At 64.2% G+C, this 14,413-nt stretch overlaps 1 protein-coding gene across 6 annotated transcripts; it reads left to right on the top strand.

The window, feature by feature from the left end:
• The first annotated feature begins 1,717 nt into the window (after positions 1–1,717).
• On the top strand, positions 1,718–11,820 carry LOC311515934 (uncharacterized protein). 6 transcript variants are annotated; one of them, XM_084619459.1, is made up of 5 exons: positions 1,718–1,907; positions 2,903–3,030; positions 4,441–4,578; positions 5,092–5,207; positions 5,800–11,820. In XM_084619459.1, the coding sequence occupies exons 3-5, from the start codon at positions 4,532–4,534 to the stop codon at positions 6,834–6,836; spliced, it is 1,200 nt and encodes a 399-aa protein (XP_084475585.1). In that variant the 5' UTR covers positions 1,718–1,907; positions 2,903–3,030; positions 4,441–4,531; the 3' UTR covers positions 6,837–11,820. The 6 variants fall into 6 exon arrangements, with proteins under 6 accessions (XP_084475585.1, XP_084475588.1, XP_084475584.1 ...); XM_084619457.1 differs by having other exon boundaries at positions 1,731–1,907; positions 5,797–11,820; XM_084619462.1 differs by having other exon boundaries at positions 1,721–1,907; positions 2,903–4,578; positions 5,133–5,207.
• Positions 11,821–14,413: the final 2,593 nt, after the last annotated feature.

Raw genomic sequence — 14,413 nt, 5'->3', positions numbered from 1 at the left:
GCGGCTGGGGGTTGGGGTGCAGGAAGGTTTGGGGTGCAGGCAGGGGTTGGGGTGCGGCTGGGGGTTGGGGTGCAGGCAGGGGTTGGGGTGTCCAGCCGAAGTTTCACTCCATCCCTCTGGCCGTCCCCTCCACTCTCCCTGTTTCTCTCAGAAAAAAGAAAAGGAGGACTTGTGGCAGGTTACTCTTGGGCTCTACCTGCCTCTGTCCCTCGGCACGCATCCGATGGAGTGAGCTGTCGCTCACGAAAGCTCATGCTCAGATACCTTGGTTAGTCTCTCGGGTGCCACAAGGACTCCTGTTCCTTTTGTCCCTCCACTGTCCCCCTCTTCCCCTCCACTGTCTCTTCCTCTCCCTGACTGCTTGTCACTTTCTCAGAGGGAGGGGCTACCTCCTCTCCAGCGGGGAAGGACAGCACCTTCGCCCTGAAGACACCCCTGTAGCCCCTGGCGGGGTCGAGTCCCTTTCCCACATTTAGACTTGCAGCATCAGTGGGAAGTCATTTTGGAGTCGGAAAATCCACCGTGGAAGCCATTGTCATGCAAGTGTGCAGGGCCATTCATCATCTCCTGCGATGCAGGACTGTGACTCTTGGCACGTGTGGAACATAGGGGGTGGATCTGCAGCAGCGGGGGTCCCAAACTACAGGGGGGCGATAGGTGGCGTGCACACCCCTATTTCAGCACCAGAGCACCTTCCGACAGAGCGCATCGACAGAAAGGGCTGATTTTCTGTGTGGGCGCCCTATTGAGAACCACTGGCCTTGACCATGCGCAGGGCTGCCTGAGGGCAGGGGACTGGCTGAGGTGACCTCGCGAGGGCCCTGCCAGTCCTTCGACTCTCCTGCAGCAGGACTTGAATGCAGGGTCAGCCCAGCCGCTGCTGGCCCAGGGGCGTGATGCTGAAGTCTCTTGACGTGACACCCCAGCCCCCTTTCTGAATTCTGAGCCTGCGCCCCGGGGAGGGGCGTAACCGAGGGGGCCGGCCTGCTTGCTCGCCTGTAAAGATCTATGGGTTTATTTGTTTCATTGTAACAGATTCACAGGTTAAAAGGAGAGGAGGACTTTGGGCACCTTAGAGACCAACCCCCTGCTTTCAGCCTAAGCTTCCCTGAGCTACAGCTCGCCGCACCGGGTGCCCGCGGCGGAAAACACAGTCCGGAGACTGGAATACACAGAGACCAGGACACAGCCCCGCTCGGGCCCCGCCCCCTGCTCGTAGGCCCCGCCCCCTGCTCGTAGGCCCCGCCCCACTCGGGTCCCTCCCCCGCCTGCAGGCCCCGCCCCCTGCTCCTAGGCCCCGCCCCCTGCTCCTAGGCCCCGCCCCGCTCGGGCCCCGCCCCCTGCTCGTAGGCCCTGCTCTGCTCGGGCCCCGCCCCTGCCCGCAGACCCCGCCCCTGCCCGCAGGCCCCGCCCCGCTCGGGCCCCGCCCCCTGCCCGCAGGCCCCGCCCCTCCCGGGCCCCGCCCCCTGCCCACAGGCCCCGCCCCGCTCGGGCCCCGCCCCCTGCCCGCAGGCCCCGCCCCACTCGGACCCCGCCCCGCTCAGGCCCCGTCCCCTGCTCGTAGGCCCCGCCCCTCGCAGGCCCCGCCCCGCTCGGGCCCCGCCCGCTCAGGCCCCGCCCCCTGCCCGCAGGCCCCGCCCCGCGCTCCCCCCGGGCGGGGAAAGCCGAGCGCGCGGCCGGGAGCCCCTCCCCAGCGCCACGAGCGTCTGGTCAAGCGCCCGCTCGGCCGACGATCCCGGCATGCAGCGCGCTCCCCCCCCACTCCCGGCATGCAGCGCGCTCCCCTCCTCTCCCGGCATGCAGCGCGGCGGGCCCCGGCCGGAGCGGCTGCTGCTGACCCGGCCGCGCTAGCGGAGCCGGCCCTGGCCGAGGCCCCGCCCCCAACCTGGCCGGGCGGGGGCGCGCAGGTGAGGGCTGCCGCGTGCCTGGGCGTTGCCATGGGGACGGGGAGACAACGCAGCTGCCCCGCCCAGCGCAGGGCCCCGGGGGGCTCCCCCCTCCCCCCGCTCCCCCCCCAGCGCAGGGCTCCCCCCTCCCCCCGCTCCCCCCCAGCGCAGGGCTCCCCCCTCTCCCCGTCCCCTCCCCCAGCGCAGGGCTCCCCCCTCTCCCCGTCCCCTCCCCCAGCGCAGGGCTCCCCCCTCCCCCCGCTCCCTCCCCCCAGCACAGGGCCCCGGGGGGCTGTGACCCCCCCCTCCCCTCCCCCAGCGCAGGGCTCCCCCCTCCCCCCGCTCCCTCCCCCCAGCACAGGGCCCCGGGGGGCTGTGACCCCCCCGCTCCCCCCCCAGCGCAGGGCTCCCCCCTCCCCTCGCTCCCCCCCAGCGCAGGGCTCTCCCCTCCCCCCAGCGCAGGGCCCCGGGGGGCTGTAACCCCCCCCGCTCCCTCCCCCCAGCGCAGGGCTCCCCCCTGCCCCCGCTCCCTCCCCCCAGCGCAGGGCTCCCCCCTGCCCCCGCTCCCTCCCCCCAGCGCAGGGCTCTCCCCTCCCCCCGTCCCCTCCCCCAGCGCAGGGGCCTGAGGGCTGTGACTCCCCTCCCCCAGCGCAGGGCTCCCCCCTCCCCCCGTCCCCTCCCCCAGCACAGGGCTCCCCCCTTCCCCCGCTCCCCCCCAACGCAGGGCCCCGGGGGGCTGTGACCCCCCCGTCCCCTCCCCCAGCTCAGGGGCCTGAGGGGTATGACCCCCACGCTCCCTCCCCCAGCGCAGGGCTGCCCCCACTTCCCCCCCAGTGCAGGGGCCTGAGGGGTATGACCTCCCCGTCCCCTCCCCCAGCGCAGGGTTCCCCCCACTCCCCCCCAGCGCAGGGCTCCGCCCTCATCCCGCTCCCCCCCCAGCGCAGGGGCCTGAGGGGTGTGACCCCCCATATAGAGCTCAGGCCCAGGGGTGCTGAGCTGTGTCCCCTCTGTTGCAGGTGCCGAGTGAGGACGTCTCCGTCTCCCGCCCCGCAGGCCTGGGTGGCAGGAGTGGAGTGGCAGAGCCGTGGGCCGGGGACGGTGGAGCCCGTGGCCTGGCGGTGGGAGTCACACGCGTGAATTACAGGTGGGACAGACCCCCTCGGACACGGCTTGCCCGGGTGGGACAGACCCCCTCGGACACGGCTTGCCCGGGTGGGACAGACCCCCTCGGACACGGCTTGCCCGGGTGGGACAGACCCCCTCGGACACGGCTTGCCCGGGTGGGACAGACCCCCTCGGACACGGCTTGCCCGGGTGGGCTCCTGCCAGTGCCTTGGAGCAGGTCCTCAGGCCCAGTCTCTGCATGCCGCTCTCACGGGCTAGTTGGAGGGAAAAGGGCCCCATGGCACCAAGTGCCCTGCTGGGGCTGCCTGCTGGTGCCCACTGCGCTGGCATCCCGGTAAGGGAATGGAGATGCCATGTGTCAGAGAGGCCTGAGACAGAACATCCGGAAATGGCCAAGCCTCAAGCCCCAGCTTTGACTGCGCTGTGCTGCCCACTGGCTCTGAGCTGCCTCCAGCATCCCAGGACGATTCAAGGGCTGGGAATCCAGCTGGAGCTCGCTGGGTTAGTGTCTTCAGGAGACAGGTCGGCGGTGCCGTGAGCGCCTTCTGCAGGTGCCCGGAGCCCGGTCTGTGCAGGGGAGGGGTCGGCGGTGCCGTGAGCGCCGTCTGCAGGTGCCCGGAGCCCGGTCTGTGCAGGGGAGGGGTCGGCGGTGCCGTGAGCGCCGTCTGCAGGTGCCCGGAGCCCCGGTCTGTGCAGGGGAGGGGTCGGCGGTGCCGTGAGCGCCGTCTGCAGGTGCCCGGAGCCCGGTCTGTGCAGGGGAGGGGTCGGCGGTGCCGTGAGCGCCGTCTGCAGGTGCCCGGAGCCCGGTCTGTGCAGGGGAGGGGTCGGCGGTGCCGTGAGCGCCGTCTGCAGGTGCCCGGAGCCCGGTCTGTGCAGGGGAGGGGTCGGCGGTGCCGTGAGCGCTGTCTGCAGGTGCCCGGAGCCCGGTCTGTGCAGGGGAGGGGGCTCTGCGGCAGACGGCCCTTCGCTCCGACAGGCAGGGCTTGGACGAGAGCTGTCCTGGCTGGGAATAAGGAGCCGCTTTTCCCAAGGGAGGGTCGCCCTCATTGGAACGAATGACCGGAGGGGAGTGTGTGTGTCAGTGAATCCAGGCCAGGCATCTCTCTGACAGCCCTACTCTAACTTAGCCGGCTGGGCTGGGCCGGGCCGGATGCAGGAGTCCCTGGGGGAGAGCCCTGCCCTGGGCTCTGCAAGAGGCTGAGTGGGGTGGGCAGAACGGTCCCCCAGCCTGAAATCTCTGACCCCGGGGAAGCTCCATGCTGGTCTGCAAGCTGTGAACCCATAGCTACTTAGAGGGAGGACACCTGACCTGCCCCCTCACCCCATGGGGCAGGCCAGGGTCTGCAGCATCTTTCTGACCCCTGTGCACTGACTTCATAGGGGCTGGCGCCCCTGGCTTCCCCCATTTACCCTCCCTATACCGGCACAGGGTCCATCTGGGCTCAGACTTGGAGAGTAACTTACTGCACCAGATCGATCGCACAGGCTGAGGATCTCGGATACTTCACACACCCTTGCCCATGAGCACCAAGATTCCCTGGGCTGAGGGGTCCGCGTTAAGGGGAAGGTAAGCGAGGGGTGGGGCAGATTCAGGGTCGTAGAGCTCCTAGCCTGCGAGGTGTGTGCTGAGCTGTTTAATCTTATCGTCAGACTTGTGCCAGCTCTGTGAGTGGGTGCCCCGGCCTGGCTCGGAGCTGGGCGGGGGGAGGGCCAGTGGTTCTGGGCCCGGGGTCAGAACTGCTCTTTGTTTCTGTAAACGCCCTTTGCTGCCCATAATGAGCCGCACTGGAGAAGGCAGCAAGTGAGCAGCGCTCGCAGGTGCCGTGGGAGGAGTGCCCTTGCTGCATGCCTGGGGGGGCCTGGGGAGCAGTGCACCCACCCGGCTCCCCCCCTTCCGCTTGCCTGGCTGGTGCTTCCACCAGAACTGCCAAGCTTGAAACCCAGCTCGTGTGCTGGGCTGGACCGGACCCGCCTGGAGCACACAGGATGGCCTCCCTCCACACCGCACACCTGGCTGGGGAGCTGTGAATTACCTGCCCGTCTCCTGCTCACACCTTCCCACTCCACACCTGCCTGGCAGCGTCTCCAGCGAACGTGCCTGTGACCTCGGTGTCTCTGCAGATCCCACCCCAGAGGGCGCCTCTGAGATGGAGCCAAGTCTTGGGGGCAGAGGAATCCCAGATGCTCCTCGCGCAGGTGAGTGATGCTGACTCAGCGCAGGGGGGGCACCGCCCCGGTAGCGAAATGCCAGCAGACGGGCATCCTGCACTAGTGCGCCAGGCCCAGCAGCATGGCTGGAGCTTGCCAGGGGAGACCTCCCTGACATTCCCAGCTGGCCTGTGGGTTGCTGCGCTGCCCCCGGGCCCACCCTTCCTGGGGAGCAGGCGTCTTGGCAGTATGCAAGCTGCGCTGTTCGTGGAGCTCCTGGGGCAGCCCTCAGTGCCGCAAACCCTGGGTTAGTCCTGGCCCCACGGGGGAGCTGGATATGTCCCAGGGTCTCCACTCCCAGGACAAACCCCTGCCTGATGGCACCACCCAGAATGACTCCAACACCTCCTGCTCGCAGCTGGTGTCAGAGCACTTGGGAGAGGCCCACAGGGCTGGGCGCGGGGAGCCAAGGGGGAGAGGGGCTTGTTCGCCGCAGGGCTCCCTGCCCGGTGCCTGCAGCAGGTGAGTTGGAGCTGGGGATCCCCCACAGGGAGTGCTGGGGTGTGGGGGCTCTGGCCCGACACGGGGAGTTTGCATCCCAGCCGCTCTGGGCTCCTTCCTGATTCTGTTTCCGCAGCAGGCGCTGGGGGCTGGAGCATCAGAGAGGAGCGGAGCGGCACGCCAGGATCCCGGGAAGTGAAAGCAGAGAGCGTGGCCGAGAGCCTGGGATGTGGGGAGCTCCTGGCCCCGGGGAGCGGCTGTGTCGGGGGCGTGCTGCTGATCTGCACTGAGTGCGGGGAGAGCTTCGGGCATCACGAGGCCCTGATCGCCCACCAGCGAGGCCACGCCGGGCAGGGGGCAGGGCCCTTCACCTGCCCCCAGTGCCAGAAGGGCTTCGAGCACAGAGCCAGCCTGGTGGCCCACCGGCGCGTGCACACGGGCGAGCGCCCCTGTGCCCAGTGCGGGAGGGGCTTCCGCTACAAGACTTGCCTGGCGGTGCACCAGCGCGCCCACTCCGGCCAGCGCCCCCACCGGTGCCCGCAGTGCAGCGCGGCCTTCCTGCAGCGCGGGGACCTGCATGCCCACCTGGGCACGCACCCGGGCGAGCGCCCCTTCGCCCGCCCCGCGGGCGGCCTCCGCTTCCCGTCCCGCCGGGCCCTCGCCTGCCACCCGGGCCTGGGCCCCCACCGGTGCCCCCAGTGCGGACACAGCTTCCGCCACAAACGCAACTTGGTGCGGCACCAGCGTGGCCATGCCGGCGCCCAGCCCTACCGCTGCCCCCAGTGCGGGGACGGCTTCTGCTACAAGCAGAGCCTGGTGGCCCACCAGCGGGAGCACGCCGCCCCCCGGCCCTACCCCTGCCCCCAGTGCGGCACCAGCTTCCAGCACCAGGCCAACCTGGCCATCCACCAGCAGAGCCACGCCCCCCCGGCCACCTACTCCTGCCCCCAGTGCCAGCAGAGCTTCAAGTACAAGGGTTACCTGCGCATGCACCAGCAGAAACACTCGGCCCCCGAGGCCGAGGGGCGGGAGCGCCAGGCCCTGCACGGCGGGGGGAGGCTCTTCACCTGCGCTCAGTGTGGGAGGGGCTTCAAGAACAACGGCTTCCTCATCATCCACCAGCGAGCCCACGCGGCCGGGGCCGGGAGTGCCAGCCCCACCCCTTGGGGCACCTAGCCCCTCTGCCAGGCCTTGTGCCATCAGCGTTGCCCAGGAGCCGCAGCAAGGAGCTCTGAGCATGGCCAGGAGGGGCCCAGCCTGCCGACGGGGGGTGCTGTCCATGGGCCCGGTGCTACAGGGAGGGGAGGGCTGGGCTGCTCGAACCCAGGGGGTCCAACTTAGGCTACTGGGCGTTGTCTGAAAGCACCAGCTCCGGGAGTCCTGGGGGAACGGCAGCTTTGGATTCAAAGCGCGGCTGTGGTGCCGGCAGGCGAAGGGCTAGTGGGGTGTCTGAGGACATGGAGTATGTGGGGCCGGGGCTGGGCCTTTCTGCTGCTGGCCGCCTGCCCTGTTGCCAGGTGGGTTTACCAGCCATGCCTGGTGCCCCTAGTTCTCTCTCTGGGCCCCTCTGCCCCATTTGCCCTTCAGGGTAGAAGCTGCTGAGCCTGGACTGCGAAGTCCCTGGATGTGGCCCCTCAGGGCATGATGGGCCCTGGGCGGGGGCAGTTTTCTGGCTGGTGCGCCCAGCTGTGAGGGGCTTTGCCTTGGCATGGCCCCCGTGAGCCTGCTGCTGGGAGCCGGCAGATAAAAAGGGGGCCCAAGTGTGTTGCGGGGGCTGGAGGAAACGCCTGCCCTGAGACACTCGCCAGGCTTGGTCTGCTCCAGAGCTGCCTGGATCGCGGCGCAGCCGGGCGTCCCAGAGAGGCAGAGCCAGCCGCTGGCACAGCGCTGACATGGGACCCCTTCAGACTGAAATAAGGCGGATGTTAACATTGCCCATCCCCCCGCAAGCCACTCCTGGGGTGTTACTCCCTCACCCCCACCACACCAAGCTGCCCAGATGTGGGGGGGTCTCTGCACTGGGTCGGAGCCTGCCCCCATGGCCGGGGGGTGGGCAGGCCCTGGGTAAAGCAGGGGCTGAAGGCCCTGGCCCTAGAGGTGTGGGGCTCCTGCCGGAGGGGGCTGTTAGTGGCTGCTGGAGCCCTGTGGCCAGGTCCACGCGTCCCACTGGGCTCTGCTCCAGCATGGGGCTGGCTGCATGGATCGTGGTCGTGGCCTTGGTGGGAGGCAGGTCCAGCCCCCCTGTGGCTAATCACCACCTCCCTGCTGAGGCTGGTGGCAGAGGCCAGTGTTTACCTGGGCCCCAGTGTGCTCCAGAGGCTGGGGCCAGACCCCAGCTCAGCTCCACTCGACACCCAGGCCGAGGGGCTGCAGGGGCCAGAGCTGGTGGGAGATCGGGGCAGGGCCGGTGTGGCTGGAGAAGTGAAGTGCTGCAAGAAGGCCTGGGATCCGGCTGGTGCGTGTTTTGCCAAGCTCCCTGCCCCCAGGGCTGCCCCCCGTCTGCAGAGCCACTGTGGTCCCAAGCGTCCCCTGTTCTGGGGCTGCACGCAGGCTTGGTGCCTGCATCGCCTGCCGGCAGCGCTCGGCGTGCCAGTGTCCTCGTCGGCAGCCGCCTGGCTGCGGCCCCTGCGGAAAGGCTGGTGCTGGGCGAGCGGATGCTCAGGGCGGGGAAAGACACGGTCACTCGGCCAATGCTCTGGGCTGCATCCAGCGGGGTGCGGGGGGGGGGGATCGTGTCCCACCCCCACTCATCATACATAGCAGAGGTGTGCAGGGGGCAGGAGCAAACCTCAGGCTGACCAGTTACCCCAGCACAGCCCGTGGGGCTCTGACCCCCCATCTCCCAGTCTGAAGAGTGTTGTGGGCAACGCCCGTATTTCTGGGCACCCCAAGAGCTGACCTGCCTTGACCGCTCTCTGTACTGTAGGCAGAGCCAGCAGCCTGGATGTGGGTGTCTGGGTCCCCGTGGCTTAGAGCCTGAGCAGGCGGCAAGTCTCCCGGCTGGGTTCTGTCTCAGCTTCAGCCAGCTGCTGCAGCCGCCTCCGAGCGGGGTCAGCGGAAAGGCGGCCGTTTGCCCCGGCGGGAATGTTCTGCTGGGTGGTTGGGAAGCTCCCCATCTTGGAGCCAGGGGTGCCCCTTTTGCTGGTCCCAGGGAAAGTCAGCAAGTGACAAGCCCAGAGCAGTTGTAGGTCACGTGTGCAGGAGAGGATGGGCAGGGCCCAGAGCCAGCTCCAGGGAGGTGACTTTCCCAGCAGTGCACACAAACTGTGGCAGGGGCAGACTCCTGTTCTTCAGGGCAGCATTCAGCTGCCTTAGCCATGAAACCATCCTCCCACAATCCCCCATCTCGTTCAGTATGCAACTTCCTGCAGCCATTCCTGCCACCCCAGGCTCCTGCACTGCACAGCCAGGGTTCGTCCCCATGGCCTGTCTGTCCTGTGCACCCAATGAGGCGGGGACCTGAGGGAAGCACAGGGTGTGAGCCTAATGCCGACACCCAAGGGACCAAGGGAGGGGCGGCGGAAAGCTTCACTCTGGCATCTAACTTTGGGGCTGGATTTTCACACCCTCGTGCTCTTCCACTGTACGGTATTTATTAAATAGTGTTAAATCCCCTACAGCTGCCCATCTGCAGCCAGCATATGACTGGGTTGGGTGTGGGGGTGTCACATCTTTCCACAGTGCGTGCTCGGACTGTGGAACTCACTGCCACAAGGCAGGAGGGAGAGCCAGCACCCAGCAGGGCTCAAAAAAGGGCCAGGTGTTTTCTTGGGGCCTGAGAACATGGAGCTCGGAGAGGAAGGGACCTGGAAGAAAGACTCTGCTACGCTGGGGCCGAGCCTGCCTCTTGCAGCAGGGCCAGGGACTGCATTGGGACTGCCTTCACCCTTGACTAGTGAGGACGGGGAGGGAAAAAGGCTGCAGTGACCAGGCACGGCACAGCAAGGTCAGTGTCTGATGGGCAAGCTCAGCATGACTGTTGTATTCCTTTAGCTGGAATAAAAGCCCCGGGTCACTGTCCGGTGTTAGTGTCAAGGACCTCAGCCTGCGTAGCACAATGGCAAATGCACCATTGAAAATCCTTTTAACTCAGGACACAGAAGCAGGGAAGCCAGTTAAAGCCCTGAAATGTGAAGTCTTGAGATACAGCAATGATCTCTTCGTCCTCTGGACAGACACCCTAAACACCCTCAGAGTTTGCCACCCCACTCCCTCCTGGCTAGTAAACTCTAGAGCGCTCCCAGACAACCATATACAAGAAACCCACAGATCACCACCCCAAACACACCAAGACACCTGCTATCTACAGCCAGGCTCTCCGCTACCACAGAATATGCTCCAAGGAGAAAGTACGGGATATGCGCCTTAACATACCTTGGATTGCATCATGGAACAGGCTCCCCAGGTGCCCTAAGCCTGTAAGATCTGAGGCTTCTGCTATAAAGACAGCAGCCATCAGCCAAGAAGCAGGAAGTCACAACCTCACGTTCCATCTAAATTACATTAAAACAATGTCCTATCGGGCTGTTCAGAAGGCTGCTGTCCGAATAGCACCCATCATCGTCAGACACAGAAACAGAGCTTAAGATGGTTAAAGAAAGCTTAGTTTGATGGCATTCTGTCCGGCAAGACACCACTTATCAACAGTCGTGGTGTGAAATCCCGACTTTATTGTTTTGTCTTTATGGTCCCCACGTCTCTACTGTTTATCTGTCTGGTCTCTGTCTGGTTCTTTGATTGATTCTGGCTGCTGTGTAACTAATTTCCCAGGATTGGTGGAGGCGGTGGGGTCTGATCTGGTGAAGGAGCGTTCCACCGTACGTGAGGCTTGGTTAAGGAATCGTTTTGTACCATGACTGGTAACGTACAAATAGGCAGGGTGTAAGTGCCATGATAAAACTTGGGGTCCCAGATGAACCTGGAGGAAGAACTCCCCTCCAGGACACAGCCCAGCGCAAGTTAAAGCTGCCAGAAGACCCTGCGGTGCAGCAGCCGGCCCTCCAGATGACTTGAGCTTTGCCTGGCCGGGGGGAAGATCGGCTGCGTGCTTGGGTGTGGCGTGCATTGTGTGCTCAGCGGGGCATTCTGTCTGGTAACCGTTAATAAATACCGGTTAAGGATATTATTGTTTAAGGCTCTTTCACTGGGGAAAGGCCCTGCAGAGCCGTGAGTCCACTGGGAATGGGTGTTAGCCCGGAGCCCATGGAGGGGTAAAGTTGGGTCTCTTACTTCCTGAGTACCCAAAAGAGAAGGTAGGGATAAGAAGAGAACCTGGTTCAGTACATGAAAAACCCCAAAAGCCACTCACCCCGCACACTTTAGTTGGGTTCCAGTGTGGGGCAGTAGATGACATATGGGGTATCTTTAAACAATTGCAACCCATAGTGGGGCCCCCATCCTGGAAGAAGTTTTTCCTGAACCCCCTCTTCTGGCTTTCAAGCAACCCCCCAAGCTCATCATCAGAAGCAAGCTCCCCTCAGACCAGGACACAGCGACTCAAAGCGGCGCCAGACCCCTGCCAGAACAACAGATGGAAAACCTGCAGCCATATCTCCACTGTTACAATGATCAACACCCCCCACGACACACTGTTCAAGGACACGTGCCTATCACACGATGTGGTGTACCTCGTCCAGTGTGCTAAGTGCCCCAATAACTGCTGTGTGGGTGAAACCAGACTATCACTGTGCGCTTGAATGACCTCACACAGGAAAATGATAAAAGAAAACCATCCTATCACCGGTGGGTGAACGGCTCACAATGCAATCGCTCATCAGCCCTTGTCCTCAAAGGAAACCAGCACAACCCTTTCAACAGACAAGCCTGGGAGCGTCAGTTCATTGCTCTGCTAGACCCTAAACCTCATGGGCTAACGAAAGACACTGACTATGGCGTATTACAACAAACCCAGTGTTGTGGAAATCGAGTCACACCATCTGTTTGGTTCAAACAGTCTGAGGGCCCGTTATTGGTGAATACAAGCATGCAGGGAGAAGGAGACAGAGATGGTCACACACAGGTGCCACCCTGGTCTCCCCCTGTCCTGCCCCTAGAATACCAGTCTCAGTTAGTTCTTTACATTTTAGTCAAATGATACATTTCCTTAATGTTTTTATCACTCAAGCATTGTTAATAAACCCTTATAAGGCGCCAAGGTAAACAGCTTTAGCATTAGCATTGTGTTGACGCACTTTGTTATTATCCAAGATCTGCGGTTTGCTTGTGGCAGTGTTTGGCTAGGGGCTGTTGCAGGTTTGGGGCGGCTGGTACATAACAGGCAGCTAGGCGAAAGGGTGGCCTAGTTTGTTATCTGTGTCAAAATACCATGGCCCAGCATATGCTCGTAGCGTAAGCGAAGTCTTACAGGATGCAGGCATGTAAGTCTCTTGCGTTACTGCGTTCACATCTAGTGCATAGGTCTTGTCACAAAGTGGGCTAGGGTCAGGTCAACAATACTTTCCTCCACACCAGTAACCCCCCTTTCTGGGGCCTTTGACAGGAGACGTGTTAATGGGCCACCTCTCCTCAAATGGCCTCTTAGGATCTGTATTAACTCCTTCTGCGAAACATCTGGTGCACCTTGGATTTAGTTGTGATGCTCTGGGTATGTCTACACTGCAATGTAAGCCCAGGGCTCAAACGCTGACTCAAGCCTACCCCCTCCCACCCGTCTACACGCAAATCACACTGACCCAGGGTCCCATGGGGATGGAGGGGCTAAACCTGAGTCAAGCCAGGACCCAGGGTCAAGCCCTGTTGCTTTGTAGTTTACTTGTAGACCCCATTGGACTTGTGCTCTGGAACTCTGCCAAAAGGATCCCGCGGGTCCGTGGGTCGACTTTGCTCTGGGCAGTCAGTCGCCCACGTTGCACCACAAACAAAGGGCTAGAATGGCCCCATTTGGGGAGGGCGCTAGGAAGTCTGGGATGTGGTGGTTGGCCTTGGTCCCGGGTAATGCAGTGTGGATGCTGGAGCCCCAGGTTGGCAGCCAGGGTTCAGCAATTCCTAGCCTGGGGTTACACACGGGTGTAGATGTTCGGTCCCTAGGCTAACAAACCCAGGGGCTGCTAGCTCGTGTTCTAGCCCGGGCTGTGCCTGGCAGCGGAGACAGCCCCTATGAGCACTTCCAGCCCTGGAGACGAGCGCTGGGCAAGCTTGTCTCCTCCCCCAGCAGACATTGATCCCAGAAAAGCTCTGACCGTGCCCAGCTTGGCTCCCTCATGCCCTGGGGCCGGCAGGGCTGCAGTTACCCCAAAAACAGCCTGCAGCTGGTAACTGGGGGGGGAGAACAGCAGTGCTGGTTCGTCTCCCCGGGAAGCGCTGCAGCGGCCCAGCTGTGTCGCGGAGTAACTACGGGGAGCGAGGGGTTCGTTCGTCCCCAGGACACACACCTCTCTGGGGTGATGGAAGAATCCCTCCATCGGCCTAGCCAGGCCTACCCCGGCCCTAGGTCGGCTTACCCCCCTCTCAGCGGGCAGGCCCTTTCCCCAAGCTCCGAGCCGAGCCGGTAGGGCGACCTGGCTGGGCAGCGCAGGCCAGGCCTTAGCCACGGGGGCAGGAGCCAGTGTGAGGCCAACCCTGTTCCTCACCAAACACCTGCACACAAGGGGGAAGAGAAAAGCAGCAAAGGTGGAAAATGCAGGTCTGGGTCTGGGCTTGCCTTGACTGGCCCCTCCCTGCTGGGGAAAGCCAGGCCCAGCCTCTGGCAAGCCCCTCCCGGAGCAGCCCTCACGACACCCAGCCCATCCGCTGGTACCAACCCTGAGCCGCTCAAGGCCCTGGATTTCGTGGATTCTTCTGGTCACAGGCTCACGGCTGGCTGAGCCGGACTCGTCTAGGCAGGCGGCAGCTGGCGAGGGACGGAAGGGGGCAAAGCCACAGGTCCCAAGCTCTCGCTGCTGGCTCCTGAGTTCCTCTCTCCGGCTTGGTCAGGACACGGCTCAGGACCAGGAAAAGGCGGCACAATGTCGGCAGGCTGAGAACCAGGAGAATCAGCCCGCCTTGGCGCTGCCCGCGCCGCCCTCTCGGCCTGCAGCCAGGCTGCCGTCGCCAGCTGCCCCCTGAAGGGCGTGAGGGCGGAACAGCCCAGCCCCCCGGTACTTCATCTTGGTCCCAGCACACGCTTGTGGGTCACAGATTCCTGGCTCCACACGTCCCCTCTACCTGGCCTGGGTTTCACAGGTCCAGCCAAAGGCAGAGGCTGCCCGGCCTGTGACGGAGGAACTCTTTGTTTTGTTCTGGGTGCAGAGACCCAGCTGCTCAGCTGCATCTGACTCTCCCTGTGGGCCCCTGACCCAGCGCAGGATGGGGCTGGCCTTGTAGCAGCAGGGCTGGGTGCGGTGAGGGCCAGGGAAGGGCACTCGCCCATACACATGATGGTGGATGGCCTGGCTTGCTGTGTCCGTGATAGGGGCTCTCCTCGCTGGGCACGCACGGGACTCCCTGCTGCAGGAAGTGGTGCCCGCACTGGGTACAGGTGAAGGGCGCTTGCCCAGGTGCAGCCGCTGCTGTGGAGTCAGGCACATCCTGGCCCTGCCCACCTTCCTGCACTGGGCACAGGCCCCACCTGAGGAGCCCAGCCTGCCCCACTAACCCAGAAAGGTGTCTGGTGGCACCCACAGGTCTGCAGGACATGACCCCTGCTGGCCATTCCCCAAGGCCAGAAGCTGCCCTCCCTGGGGCACACTCTCCCCCCACCCCAGCCTCTCGGCCGCTCTCTCTGCTGTCAGCCCCGGGGATCCCAGCACATGCTC

This window comes from Lepidochelys olivacea (assembly GCF_965140295.1).
Source record: "Lepidochelys olivacea isolate rLepOli2 genome assembly, chromosome: 2".
NCBI classification, from domain to species: domain Eukaryota; kingdom Metazoa; phylum Chordata; order Testudines; family Cheloniidae; genus Lepidochelys; species Lepidochelys olivacea.
This window is presented reverse-complemented; position numbering and strand designations above follow the sequence as displayed.

Bases quoted from the DNA above. Each gene is read 5' to 3' on its own strand.
- LOC311515934 (XM_084619458.1), top strand. From the start codon at position 4,532: ATGAGCACCAAGATTCCCTGGGCTGAGGGGTCCGCGTTAAGGGGAAG. The intron at 4,579-5,091 runs GTAAGCGAGGGG...CCTGCCTGGCAG, and splicing joins GGGTCCGCGTTAAGGGGAAG to CGTCTCCAGCGAACGTGCCT. The intron at 5,208-5,796 runs GTGAGTGATGCT...CTGTTTCCGCAG, and splicing joins CCCAGATGCTCCTCGCGCAG to CAGGCGCTGGGGGCTGGAGC.